Source organism: Onychostruthus taczanowskii, unplaced genomic scaffold, assembly GCF_017590055.1.
Source record: "Onychostruthus taczanowskii isolate IOZ18803 unplaced genomic scaffold, ASM1759005v1 scaffold165, whole genome shotgun sequence".
Taxonomy (NCBI): Eukaryota; Metazoa; Chordata; class Aves; order Passeriformes; family Passeridae; genus Onychostruthus; species Onychostruthus taczanowskii.
The window spans coordinates 572,868-585,277 of NW_024498851.1; the positions used below are offsets into that span (position 1 = coordinate 572,868).

General features: G+C 44.5%; 1 protein-coding gene across 2 annotated transcripts in view; it reads right to left on the reverse strand.

The window, feature by feature from the left end:
* MYBBP1A (MYB binding protein 1a) overlaps window positions 1-12,410 on the reverse strand; it is a 55,877-nt gene that overhangs the window by 24,129 nt on the left and 19,338 nt on the right. For both annotated transcript variants that reach the window (XM_041399576.1, XM_041399575.1), the window contains exon 23: window positions 10,976-11,044. In XM_041399576.1, coding sequence (XP_041255510.1) covers window positions 10,976-11,044 — 69 coding nt within the window. The remainder of the gene's footprint in view (window positions 1-10,975; window positions 11,045-12,410) is intronic.

Below are 12,410 nucleotides of genomic sequence, written 5' to 3' on the forward strand. Positions count from 1 at the left end.
TGGGCTGCACTGGCAGGTTTTCTGCCTCAGGTGAAGGGTCTGCAGGACATTTGTGCAGTCAAAACAACAAACATATAAACTAATACACAGGACCCCTGGGCCAGGCCTGGCTGATGGTATTAGACACCAGCTCTGAGTATTTCACTGGCAAACAACAAAATGGTGAGTGTTGGATTAACCCTTTTCTGACCCAGAGATGGGGCAACTGAGAGGTGTTTTAAAAACTTTTATTTTATTTTCAGTCTCATGTGAAGGGTGAGACAATACAGATGTTATAACTCATCCATCACAATCAGAAGCCAACTAATTACAATACATTATAGGTGTTTCTTGGCCTATCAGCTTTTGCCACACCATGCTGTAAATGCTTTAAAGCCAATAATCTAAAATCACCCCTCGTGGGCATTCAGGGCTGAAAACCTTGTGTTCTTCTTTCACAGAGGCCAACAGGCAGACCCTTGGGACACAGCAATCCAGATATTGGACTGCTGCTTTGGTCAACACAGAGATTTATTTCTCCCTGGGGAAACCACTTACCATATCAGGAAGGCAAATCAGTCTTAACATTTTGCTCCAAAAAAAAAAAAAAAGTCAATATTCTTGAAAAATGAGAAGATGCCATAATTAAGTGAGCCATGAGGACAGAAGATAAATCAGCAGCAGATCACAAATTAGCATCTGTGAGCTCTGATGTTTTTTTGCCCTTCCTGTAATGCAGAGTTACAGGAGTGAAACCCTGGTGGGGAATACTGGTACCATGGGACATACTGAGACCAGAGGAGAAAAGAACAGGAATGGACTCTGTGCAGTGCAACCAAGCCTCCCTTTCCCACATTAAAAATAATAATCAGAAAAGATGCCCATTTTCTTCTTCTCTCCCCAATTAAAGATATAGTCACAATTTAAAAAAAATAATGTAAAACAATTTGGTTTCTTAATACGACCCTGTTTATTTTGGAGCATTTCTACTTTGCTTTTACAAGTTTCTCGCTCTAAACATCAGAGCAAGAAATGTTCTTTTGTTAAGAAATCAAAGCAAAGACTCTTGCAGGACATCCCAGTATCTGAGGCTCAAAGAAACATGACTAAGAAACCTCTCAGGAAATCATCTGGGACGCTCTCCTTTCTCCCAACTCTGGCTTTCCTCTTGAAAAAAAAACCCAAACCAACCCATCCCCAGTTGGGGAATTAGCAATTTCTATTTATTTACTACTTAGATACTGTAGTACTGAACACCAGGAGGCTCCCCTGACACCTCAAGTTACTCACACACGTTGGTAAGACCAAAACCAAACTGTCCCCCAGTCGCCCCAACTGCTCCTCCCAACACTTTCCAACCCAGCTGTCTCCTCTGCACAACAGAGCAAAGCAAACCCCTCAATTCAGAAGACTTGCAGTAGGATTTTCTTGAGGCAAATCAGAAGGCAGCTACAGCATAATGCAGCCTATTTAAGGAGACTTTGCTGAAGTCTAATTTAATAATTTAGGAGACTTAAGAGCAGCACACATTTAAAAAAAGCCCATGTTGCCTAGGCACTGTGTGCTTTTAGCTGCTGCCCCTGATACACTAGAACAGGCTTGATGCTGCAAGAACAAAGGTTTCCATCTTGTGAGAACATTTATCAGCAGATAATGAGAAATTAGAATTCCAATTCACTCAAACATCAACCACTGAAGTTTAGCCTTCATACAGTACAAAAAAAAGGTACTTGCACACCAGTAAAACTGTTAGCTTGGAATATTGAAATAATAAACATTGCTAAGCAAAAAAAAAAAAAAAAGAGGGGGGAATTGTCCTGGGTTGAACTTTGAAGATTCAGTTTTGGATGCTCACCAGCAGACCTCTTTTCATTTTGCAGAATCCGTACTGGGTTGAACTTTGAAGATTCATTGTTTTGGATGCTCACCAGCAGACCTCTTTTCATTTTGCAGAATCCACTGAGAGAAGCATGATGACAAGAGAGAGGGCACAGTCCCCTTGGGAAGAGGGACAGGGCTGGAAACTCTGTTCTGTGTGGAGGCTGCTGAGAAATCCTGCAGAGACACCTGAACTCCTTTCTTGTGCTTCAACTTTTGCAGAGTGGCATTTTAATATGTGCCAAAGGAAAGCAGAAAGAGAAGCAGCCAAACCCCACTACTCCCACACCCCCATACTACAACAAAAATGGACCTGCCACTTGGTACACAAAGACTTGGGGACATCCTTGTCAGTGAGCAGAGCCCAGAATGGCATTTCATTTTATGCTGCAGAAGCCCTAATCTTTTTTTACTTGCCAACAAAACACCCTTCCAACACACCTCCTAGTACTCCCACACCAAGATCTCACTGTGAAGAGAACATAAATCATTCCCCAGAACTTCAACAGGATTCTATCCTGTTTTTTTTTATATTTTGCAACATTAATATATCTTGAGTTCATATGACTGAGAGTAGCTCATTTTCTCACACCACAGCCACTTCTTCCCCTCGTGTGTTTGTTATGCCATTATTAAATAGATGGCAATGACCTTGTCTCCAAGCAAACTTTTCCCATTTGCTCCACAAACACCTGCTCCTCAAACTGTTGGAGGGGCTGTGTTTGGAGGCTGAGCACAACACACTTGGGTGGTTCAATCTCTTTTTAAAAACTATCAACTTGCTTTTTAAAAACTATCAACTCCCCATGTGTCAGATGGCAAGTTTAATTTAGTAGGCTAGGAAATTACTCAGAGTTGGAACATCACTGCAATATGGCTTAGGTCTAACTCAGCAAGTCCATCCTACATGCAGGGCTGCTTCTGCTCTGGAGCACTTCCCTCCCTGGACAGCTCTTACCAGCAGCTGTGTCTACAGCAAGAATTAGAGTTTATGTGACCTTTAAATTTTCTTATTTCTTCCCAGCAACAAACTGGAATGTTTTCTCCATTACTACATGATCATCAACACAATCAGCTGAACAGCAGTTAGCAAAATAAATACAGCCTAGATCTCCAGAATCACAATAAAGAGGCAAATAGAAGTTTTTTCACGTTCTGCTTGTGTTCTGCTTGTGCTACATTGACATGGTGACAACAGGGCAGTGTCTGTGTGCCAGTCAATTAATGCTGGTATCACTATGGACTTGTTTGTGGACAATGCAGGCAAGTGTCTGGCACTTCTTTAGACACTTCTAGCAAAAGACAGAGGCCATTAGAAGGCACCAAGAAGTACAACAAAAAAAATATCTGTATGAATGAAAAACAAACATAAACACCTCACAACATGTATGATGCTCCCAAGAAACCCTGCAGGTTCAGTGACAGGGGGACACATTAAACTGAAATACATCAAGAGCACACCAAGTTCTCAGTGCAAATACAAGTGAAAACTCATGTCATGGGATTTTGAGCACTCAGCTTTAAATGCAGTCAGGAGGACCTAAAAAATTTAAACATACCTTTTTAAATTTTCAACCATTTCACACAAGTAAGAGAGAAACACAGCTTAGAAAGCAACTCCTCAGGGAGACACGTTTTGCTGTGGCATCAGACACCTTTCCAAAAACATCAGAGACTATTTATAGATGCTGTCAATGTTCTCCTGCAAAGGCAAATGGGTTTTTCTGTGCAATCCCACTGCAAGAAACAGTGCAAGGTTGCAAGGTTGGGATGCAATAAAATCCACATGCACAACCATCTGGGAACTAAAAACCTCCATACAAAAATGTAGAGCACTCTGGCTCTGACCCAGCAAAGCAGCTAAGCATCAACTGCTTTCCCCTCAACTTCAGTGGACAGTTTACATATCTAGAGCTAGCTCATGTCACAGGGCTTTGCTGGCTTGTGATGAAATAGATCAAAAATGCCCAGGAACCCACCCATATTTCAGCTTCACCTTGCAAAACACAGACTCTCCTTGACCATCCCCTTACACAAAACAAAAACAGGAACTGGACACGACTGGAGCCAAAGCATGTCAGTTTGACATAGATTTTCCAGCTGCAAATGGTTTCTTTTTATTGAGGAGAGGGCACATACTGACCCAAGGAAGATGAAAAGGATGGATTTGACTGATAACAGCCTCTCCAGCACTGCATCCCTTGGATCTCACTGCCTGGGGACAATTCACCTCCTGAAGCTCTGACCACCAGTGACACCTCTCAGAGGACACAGGCACAGGGTGTGTGACTGTGCCAAGGGACAGAGGATGCTCTGAAGGAAGGGAGCCTTTCACTCCTGGCCCATTGCTCACTCCCCCCATCTGCTGCCCCGTGCTCATTCCTCATGCCAAGGAGGTAGAGCTGAACTGGTGCTGTTCTTATCTGGGGAGGTTTATTTTGCTTCATTTTTAGTAACAGCTTATGCAAAATGTTCCATAACAAGCTCTTCCTCTACTACCTGCTGGCAGCTATCTGTGAGCACACAGGCAGGGCATGGTGCATTAATGTGGGGATCCATTCATCTCCCCCAGCATGAAGTGAAATACTCCCAAACACTCACACAGAGGGGTGCTGGCTTCTGAGGCTTTGCAGCACTTTTACTGCTCTTGCTGCATTAAAGTTTAATTAATTTTTAACTTAGATATTTACATAGAACATAAACTGTTCAGAAGGACAACTGTCAACCAGCCAAGACCTCTTTGGCAGGAATGTGGGATCATATTTTACTCCTCTGGTGACGGCAGCTCTGGCACAGACCTGCTTCAGTTCTGTAAAATTCTGTCTATATATGTTTGATCCCTTTGGGGAGACTGCCAAAGCACCAAGATTAATTAGCAACTTACCTAAAATACACTCTCTATCAGATAGATCTTAAAGGGTTCCTTGTCACCAACAGCTTTATAAAAACACATTCTGAAATACTAATGAATCTGTATGACATAAGATGACATTTTGAACTCTGTCTCAGTGCCCATTCTCATTTCCACACTGAGTAAAATTACTTTCATTAGTTTCATGACAGCTCTGCACTTACATCAGCTCTGCAGAGTTCCAGCCAAATCACAGAAAATAAACTCACTTGATGGACAAATACAGCCTCATTATGCTTCCAGCTACTGCAACATCCTCAATCAATATAGCTTTGAATGTAAATAAGAAGGCAGAAATGTATTCAAATGGATGTATGACCACAGTGCAAAAGTAATTGCAGAGGCTCTTAGCAATTGTGTTGATGTGTACACTCCCAGTGCCCTTCCCAAAGGAAAAGAACAAGGGATGGATATGAAACCATTTCTGTAAACCCATGGAAAGTTTCACACTAGAAGAGGTTTTAAGTGTCTGCCATGAGCAAGATGGAGACAGCACCTTACTCCTGGCAGTAGTCATTTTCCTTTATTAGTGCTCATTTCCAAACTGGTTCCAATACTGCTGGCCAACAAGCTGGACCTCTCAGGGGAAAGCACAGCTGCTCCAGGCCAGGCTTCCAGAGAGGCTGTGCTCCAGGCTGTTTCCAGCTGGGAGCAGGCAGCTGCCCCTGCCTGCAGGAGCCTGCTCAGCAGCACAGCTGGGCACTGCAGTGCAAGGAGCCACACTTCTCCCTCTTCACCTAATCCTCACACTCCTCAGGGAGAGTTTTTAGGGTAGAAGCATTAGTTCATGGACTCATCCAGTCCCCATCAATGGGCATGGGGGAACACTGCAGTGAGAACCTCACCACAATTACAGGGCAGCACTGAGGGGTTTGTGCTGCAGCAGCCTCAGCCCAGGGACAGCCCAGGACTGCAAAATTACAGAATTAGGTGTTACTGTAGCTCTGCTCATCAGACCAATACAGCTAAAAATAAACCAGGAAGACATTCCTCACCTAAGGCTCAGGAGGGTTCTGGTATGTAGCTGAGTCATGCAATAATCATTAAATTAAACACATCTTGATCCCTGCTTTATGCTCCATCAGCACAAAGTAAAAAAACAGGCTTTTGTGCATATTGAAAGAGCAACACTACACACAATGAAACAGGCACAAGGAAGTAATATGAAGGTCAAGGTCTCCTGGAAAGTAAATGCAGCAGTAAGGATGCATTGTCCTAAGAAAGGAGGAAGTGAGGACTAGCTCACACACATTTTTCTCCAAACAGAATTTGAGAGAATATGTTCAGTGTTTGTGGAACAAGCTTGTGGAACATGCTTCATCCATGAAATAGCACAAGCCTCCCCCATGCTGTCAGCACCACACACACTCTGCTGGCTAACTGCACTGCCAGTGAGATCTGTGCCAGACACTTACCACAATTCACTAGCACCAGGACAACTCAAAGGGACCATGCAAGCTCCCCTTGTGATGAGCTGTCATTTTCCCATACCAGTTATCCCTGGGTCTCTTTCCCCAGCTGCCACTTGTACCCAAGCACTCGGAGCACCAGAGTGTGACAGGCACGTGCCTGGTACTGCCCTCCAGGAATGGCAGTGCACTTCACTCTGGTGTAGCACCTTGCCTGTAAGGAAAAGCTCTCAGACCTGCCTGGATGTACCAAAAGATTGTGATGTGGGCACTGGCCCCATTCTCCTGCCAGTGAAGACATTTCTGCAAGGACAAGGTCACTGTGACTGATTCTTAGGACCTCAGTCTGCAGAACTGCATTCAACAACTTAGATTAGACTGCACTACAAAGTCATTCTTTACCTCTTTCTCCCTTTTTTTACTTTAACTTGTAGCACTTCTCCCACTCTAAAGGTCCTCTTGAAAAGCTTCACAGTTTCTGCCTGCAATCAAGTGATTTTGTGTAGTTTCTAGTCACTTCTTTCAACAACAAAGAACACTGCAGGGACACATGGCAGGGATGAGGCAGGACATATTCTGAGAAGAAAGTACAGCCTTAAGTTACATGTTGGTTTAACATACATATGGGATGGCAAGGATCAACAAAAGTTTGTGAAAGGCATCCCAACTGCAACTGTAGAAAAAAACAAAATTAAAAAGCCCACAAACAAAACAAAGCAAACAAACAAACAAAAAAAGAAAACAAAACAAAAAAAGAAACAAAACAAAACAAAACAAAACAAAAAAAAAAAAAAAAAAAAAAAAAAAAAAAAAAAACACCAAAAAAAAAAAAAAAAAAAAAAAAAAAAAAAAAAAAAAAAAAAGACCCACCAGATTTCTCAGTTCAATAAATGAGTGACATTACCAAACACCATTTTTTTAAAGCCTGAAGCATTTTAACTTTCACACAGGCATGTTTGGGACTTAAACTTCCCACTTGAAGAAAGGCAGAGTTGAAAACAGGCCAGCCAATATCACTGAGCATTCAGAGCACCAGCTGCCACAGGCACAATGCATTTGAACTAGCAGAGCAGAGTCACAGGGTCCTGCAGCCAGTGTGGGCTCACAGTGGGTGAGAGGTGCAGCTGAGAAGCATAAACTGCCTGGAACAAGGTGGTTTTGCAGATCCACTGCCACACACCTCTTGTATCTTTCTGATGTAGAGGTTTAAACAGGTAATAAATGAATTCAGGGTGGAACGACAATCCCCCTTCCCTGGTTAAAACATCCATTGCCTTTGTTTCCCCACTCACAAATAACATCAATCTCTCCATCTCTTTCCTTTTCCAGGGAAACTGCTGCATTACTGTCTCCTGCAGGCATCTGTGCCCCAGCAGTAGCATCAGAGGAGCAGAACTTGGCCACAGGTACAAGCTTCAGTCCCAGTAAGATCACTGCAAATTCACCTTTCCAGTCTAAAACTTGTTACACAGGTTGAGCTTACTGCTAAGAAAACAAACCAACCCAATCACTGTGAGCCACACTTAAAACTGAGAGCCCTGAGAGCTCTCACCCCTCCTAAAGTGTTGTTTTATCTCACAAATTACTTCAACATGGAGCTGAACAACCTCACTTTAGGCATGTAGGAACAGGGTCAGAGGAAAAGCACTGACAATGTCAGTCACTATACTATAAAAAGTTTTAAAGCTTCCTTTTCTTTTGCTAAATTCTGCATCAAGATGCAACCTTTGAACATCTCCAAAACACCCAGGCCAAAGGAAAGTAGCTCCCAGAAAGACATGTAACACCCATCCAGTAGCTACACACACCTCTGTTGTAAAGACAGCACTGCCACTGAGGGTCTGCTGCTCTCCAGGTTTTAGAGGTGACCAGCTGAGGGACACAGGATGCACAGAAAGGCTGCAGCAGTGCAAAACCCAGTTGCCTGGGTCATCAGCTACAGCCAACAGTCCACATACACTCTCTCCTTTACAATATTCTTGTACTGACTTCACAGAAGCTATAATGTCATGTTAATGAGCACTGCCTCTGATGAAATAAATCACAGCTTTCAGCCAGACACTCCTGCCCCTGAACAGACTGTCCCTCTGCTGTAAGTGAATTGACTGAAGTTAACTTTAACATGGCAAAAGGGGGAGAACAACTATGTGTGCAAGGGCAAGGTAAGTTTTCAGCCAAATCACCCTCATGTCCCATTCTGTGATGTAAATGCACAAACACGTGGGCAGCAGGCAGGCAGGAGGTCCCCAGGACTAATGGCTGGGGCTGGAGAGGCCAGGCTGCTCCTCTCCAGTGCCAGCTGAGCAGCATCTGAATGGTTCCTGCATTTCCCACAGGATCTTCTCTGCTACCTCTGCCCAGAAACTGAGTTTGACAGACCTGCAGCAGGCACAGGAACAACAGTGCACACACAGTCCAGGTTTGCTGTTTCTTAACCACACCCCAGGCCTTGCTGTACACAACGTTCTGCAAACCACCCCAGCCAGGCTGGCCAGGGGGACCACTTAATGACCAAGTTTAACTTTACACTAGAGGCCCCAGCAAGAGCAGAGCTTCTTGAAGTAAGAGCTGGGCAAGTAGGCCAGTGGCCACAAGTTCTTACTTAGAGGCCCTAGAAATAGGGACCAGTCTGGCTGGGAGGAGCTGTGGAACAGACCCCCTGCCTCCACACTGCTCTCACAAACCTCCAGGTACACAGGGTGAGGAGGCAGGAACAGCCCCTCACGTCTTCTTCACAAACCACTTTTCATTTTGTTCACAACTCCCTTAAAGCTCCACCTGAAGGTGCATCTCCCTTAAAGCTCAACCTGAAGGTGCATCTCCTTCATCTCCTTCTCCCCCAGGCTGGCTGGGACAGCAGCCCTGCTGGCCCAGAGCCCCAGGGTTCATTATCAGGCCACCACAGACACCTGCCCAGAGCTGAGCCTCCACTCCCCATGCAGAGCACGGCTCTTCCCACCTGCCCTGGCCCTGGGACACCCTGCTGAAGCTACCTGCACAGCCAGGAAGTCAGAATCCCAGTGGGATCAGCTGTCCTTAGAGATGCAGCAGCCATACCCAGAACAATCACCACTAACAAGTGGAGTGTTAGAACAGGAATTAAGGCTCCAGTCCCTGGGACTAAGCTAGTTTAATGATTAGAAGCCAATACTCAGGGCTAAAAGTGGAAGACCACCCCACTTGCCTCTCAGTCATCAGGGCTGGCCAAATTCAGAGTATCATGAGAGCTTTGGTGTTTTCAGGACCCTTGAGTTAGTACAGCCCTTTTGGAAGCTGAGTCCTTCCACCTCATTTTCCCAGAGGCTGCCAGGGAGAAGTTACCCCCCTGCTTTACCCACATCACTTTGCCATATATACCCACCTAGTTTGACTTCTACCCCACCCACTAGGATAACACCAAAACACATCTGCATTGAGAATCAGCGGGAAAATATAACTGAAGACCTGACAAACTGGACATTTGATGCTGAGAAGCCAGAATTCCTGTAAAGGAAGCACTGCAGAAAAAATGTAAAGCTGCAACTCCAAACTCCACAGGCTTACCAGAGCTCGCTCTCCATGTGCCTTTGTTTGAACAGCAGTATATCCATTTCTGTACCCAGCTCCCACACACTCCACATGTTCTCCCCTACTTCTCCCACCCACAGGCAAACAGGCTCTGCAAACAAAGCTCAAGCAGCTTGGTGGAAGCCCTGGAAGAAAGAGAATGCTATTCCCTGTGGAGAAGCAAAGATAATGGAAGCTCCACATAATGGAGCTGTCTGCTTGGGATGCTGCTCTGGTCTCTTGAGGGTGAGATCAAGTATGTGCCTTACAATTAATTTGTTGTTTGTGTAACACATCCTTATTACCATCCACTGAAATTATTAATAGCTCCATTCACTTTTTCTTTTTTTTGTCTTCTTTAAATCAAAGCTATTCCTGTTGGGTAAAACAGTCTGAACTGCAATTTACACTGACAATGTAAAGCAGCTCTGCTGTAAACACATACCTACCCCTCCACATTCCCTCCAATGATCAGAAACAATAAAACAGCTATTTATGACACAGGGAGATCAATTAGGATGCACTTCTGCAGGGGACAGACACAGGGTACAGCTGGGGGTGGGAAAGCTGGAGACAGTGCTACTGGCCTAGAGGGGTTTTGGTTATTAACTGTGCAGAAGGCCCCCCCAGTGCACTGAAAATCCAGACAGGCCTCATTCCCTGCTCCAGCAACACTGAGCTGTGCACTCACCCTGCAATGTTTTATTGATAAGGCTCCACTAATTTTGTTAGTCAGGCACAGGCAACCAACCATCAAAAATCAGATCTGTGGTACAGGTGGTTTTAAACTACACACAGCTGCACACAGACTTTAAACTGCAGGACAGCTAGCAAGGCACAGAACAGACTCAAGAACCTGACCTCGAGGTAGCATGAGGAGGCAGGGACCACAGCACACTCCAATAATACTGAGGAACATCTCACCAAGAAGGAGGTAATCAAGGAATAAGCAACTGGAGTCAACCCCTACCACAATCAGGCCTCAACCCTGAGAGCTGCAGGCAGGTTTTAAAGGAGATGCTACCAAAGAACTCCCATGACTGTGGATATATTGTGTGGCACTTCCACAGCTTCACACACCTGGAGCAGCAAGGCAGTATTTGCAAAAGGTCTGCCCCCTGAAAGCCACTTCCAAAACTGGGGAGCCATAAATGAATATTATAAACATATTAAAAATCATCTGAGCTGCCATGTTTAAGTTACTTCTCTGATTGACTGTTATAGGGTTTTGTTTGTTTACTTTCATTCTTACCTGCTGATGTTGCCTGGTTGCTGCTGTGATAAACTCAACCAGAGTATCTACTAATGGCTTACACATGATCTGTAACAAAGAAAGACACAGTCTCCCATTAGTGGTTTGCTGACAGGTTTGTTTTTCAAGCAAAACAGTCTATATTGTACACAGCCTCCTGAGTAAGAAGAAAATTATACAAGAAAGAGAAGTGCCCAGAAATCAGCAACAGTCTATTTGAAAATTAACAGCTTTTTTCACACCAGCTCTGAGTGAAATCTTGATCACAACAAAAAGCAGCAGCAAAGCTCTTCACCTCTTTTCACCTGGAAAAATCAGGCAAGCATTTTTCACCCCCTGCACTCTGCCAAGTTAAAGTCTGCATCTGGCTGACACTTTGTGTAGTGTCAATTCACATTGTGCACATCCCCAGTCCCAGGCAAACAAGAACATGTTGAGATGTAGCTCCCAGGGAACAAACGACAGGACAAAAGGAAAGGACCTGAAGTTGCACATGGGGAGGTTTACATTAGGCATAAGGACAAATCTCTTCACTGAAAGGGTTGTCAGGCACTAGCACAGGCTTCTCAGGGAAATGGTTGAGTCACCATCCCTGGAGGTATTTAGAAAGACATGTGGATGTGGTGATTTTAAAAGGAATAACTCTACAAGGAACAGTTATATGGAGCCCAAAGGCTTTAGAAACCTGCAGATGGGATCTTAAGTTTGCTGTTCATGTGGGCAACACACAGCCCTGCTCTCCCTCCATTTCTCAAACTTAGGTACAAGGCATCATGGGCTGGTGCCCTCAGAAACCTGGCAAGCAGAGGAACTCTCCTGAATGGAGTCCTCAGCCTGAAAGCATCCTGCCCTGGTTACACAAGCCTACATCTCCTCCCACCCTCACATCAGACATCAGTTCTAAAAGGTTTGGAGAAAGGGTTTCTGGCAGCTGTCTCCAGCTTGCTCTGACCTAAAAACCCCTGAAGAATTGTATGACATTCAGGCCCATGGCTGTTTCTTAAGAAATGGCTGTCCTCACAGAAGAGACCAGCCCCAGGCTTGGGTCAAGCTTGCAGGAAATACCTCAAACATTTCAGACACTTGCCCTGTCTGAATATCAGCCTTGAAGATTAGATTCCAATTAGACTTTACACTCCTTAGCCTTCTTGGAAGAAAATTGATAAACTGAGCAATGCAGTGGGAGCAGAGCTGGACAGGAGCTACACTGCTTGTTCAAACAAGGTGACCTGTTTTGCCTTTGTGCAAACCTTGCTCATCCATGTTGTCTTGAATACTGGTAAAAAATTAAAGCTTCTTAGGCTATGTTTTAAAGAGCAGCCTGCTGTTCACCTGCTTTCTGCATGCAGTATCCCAAGTCCAAACCATAAATAAGATCCTGGCCTCCTGCAGTGTTGCTATAAAAACAGTCTGAGTTTAAGAGTTGGAGCAGGTG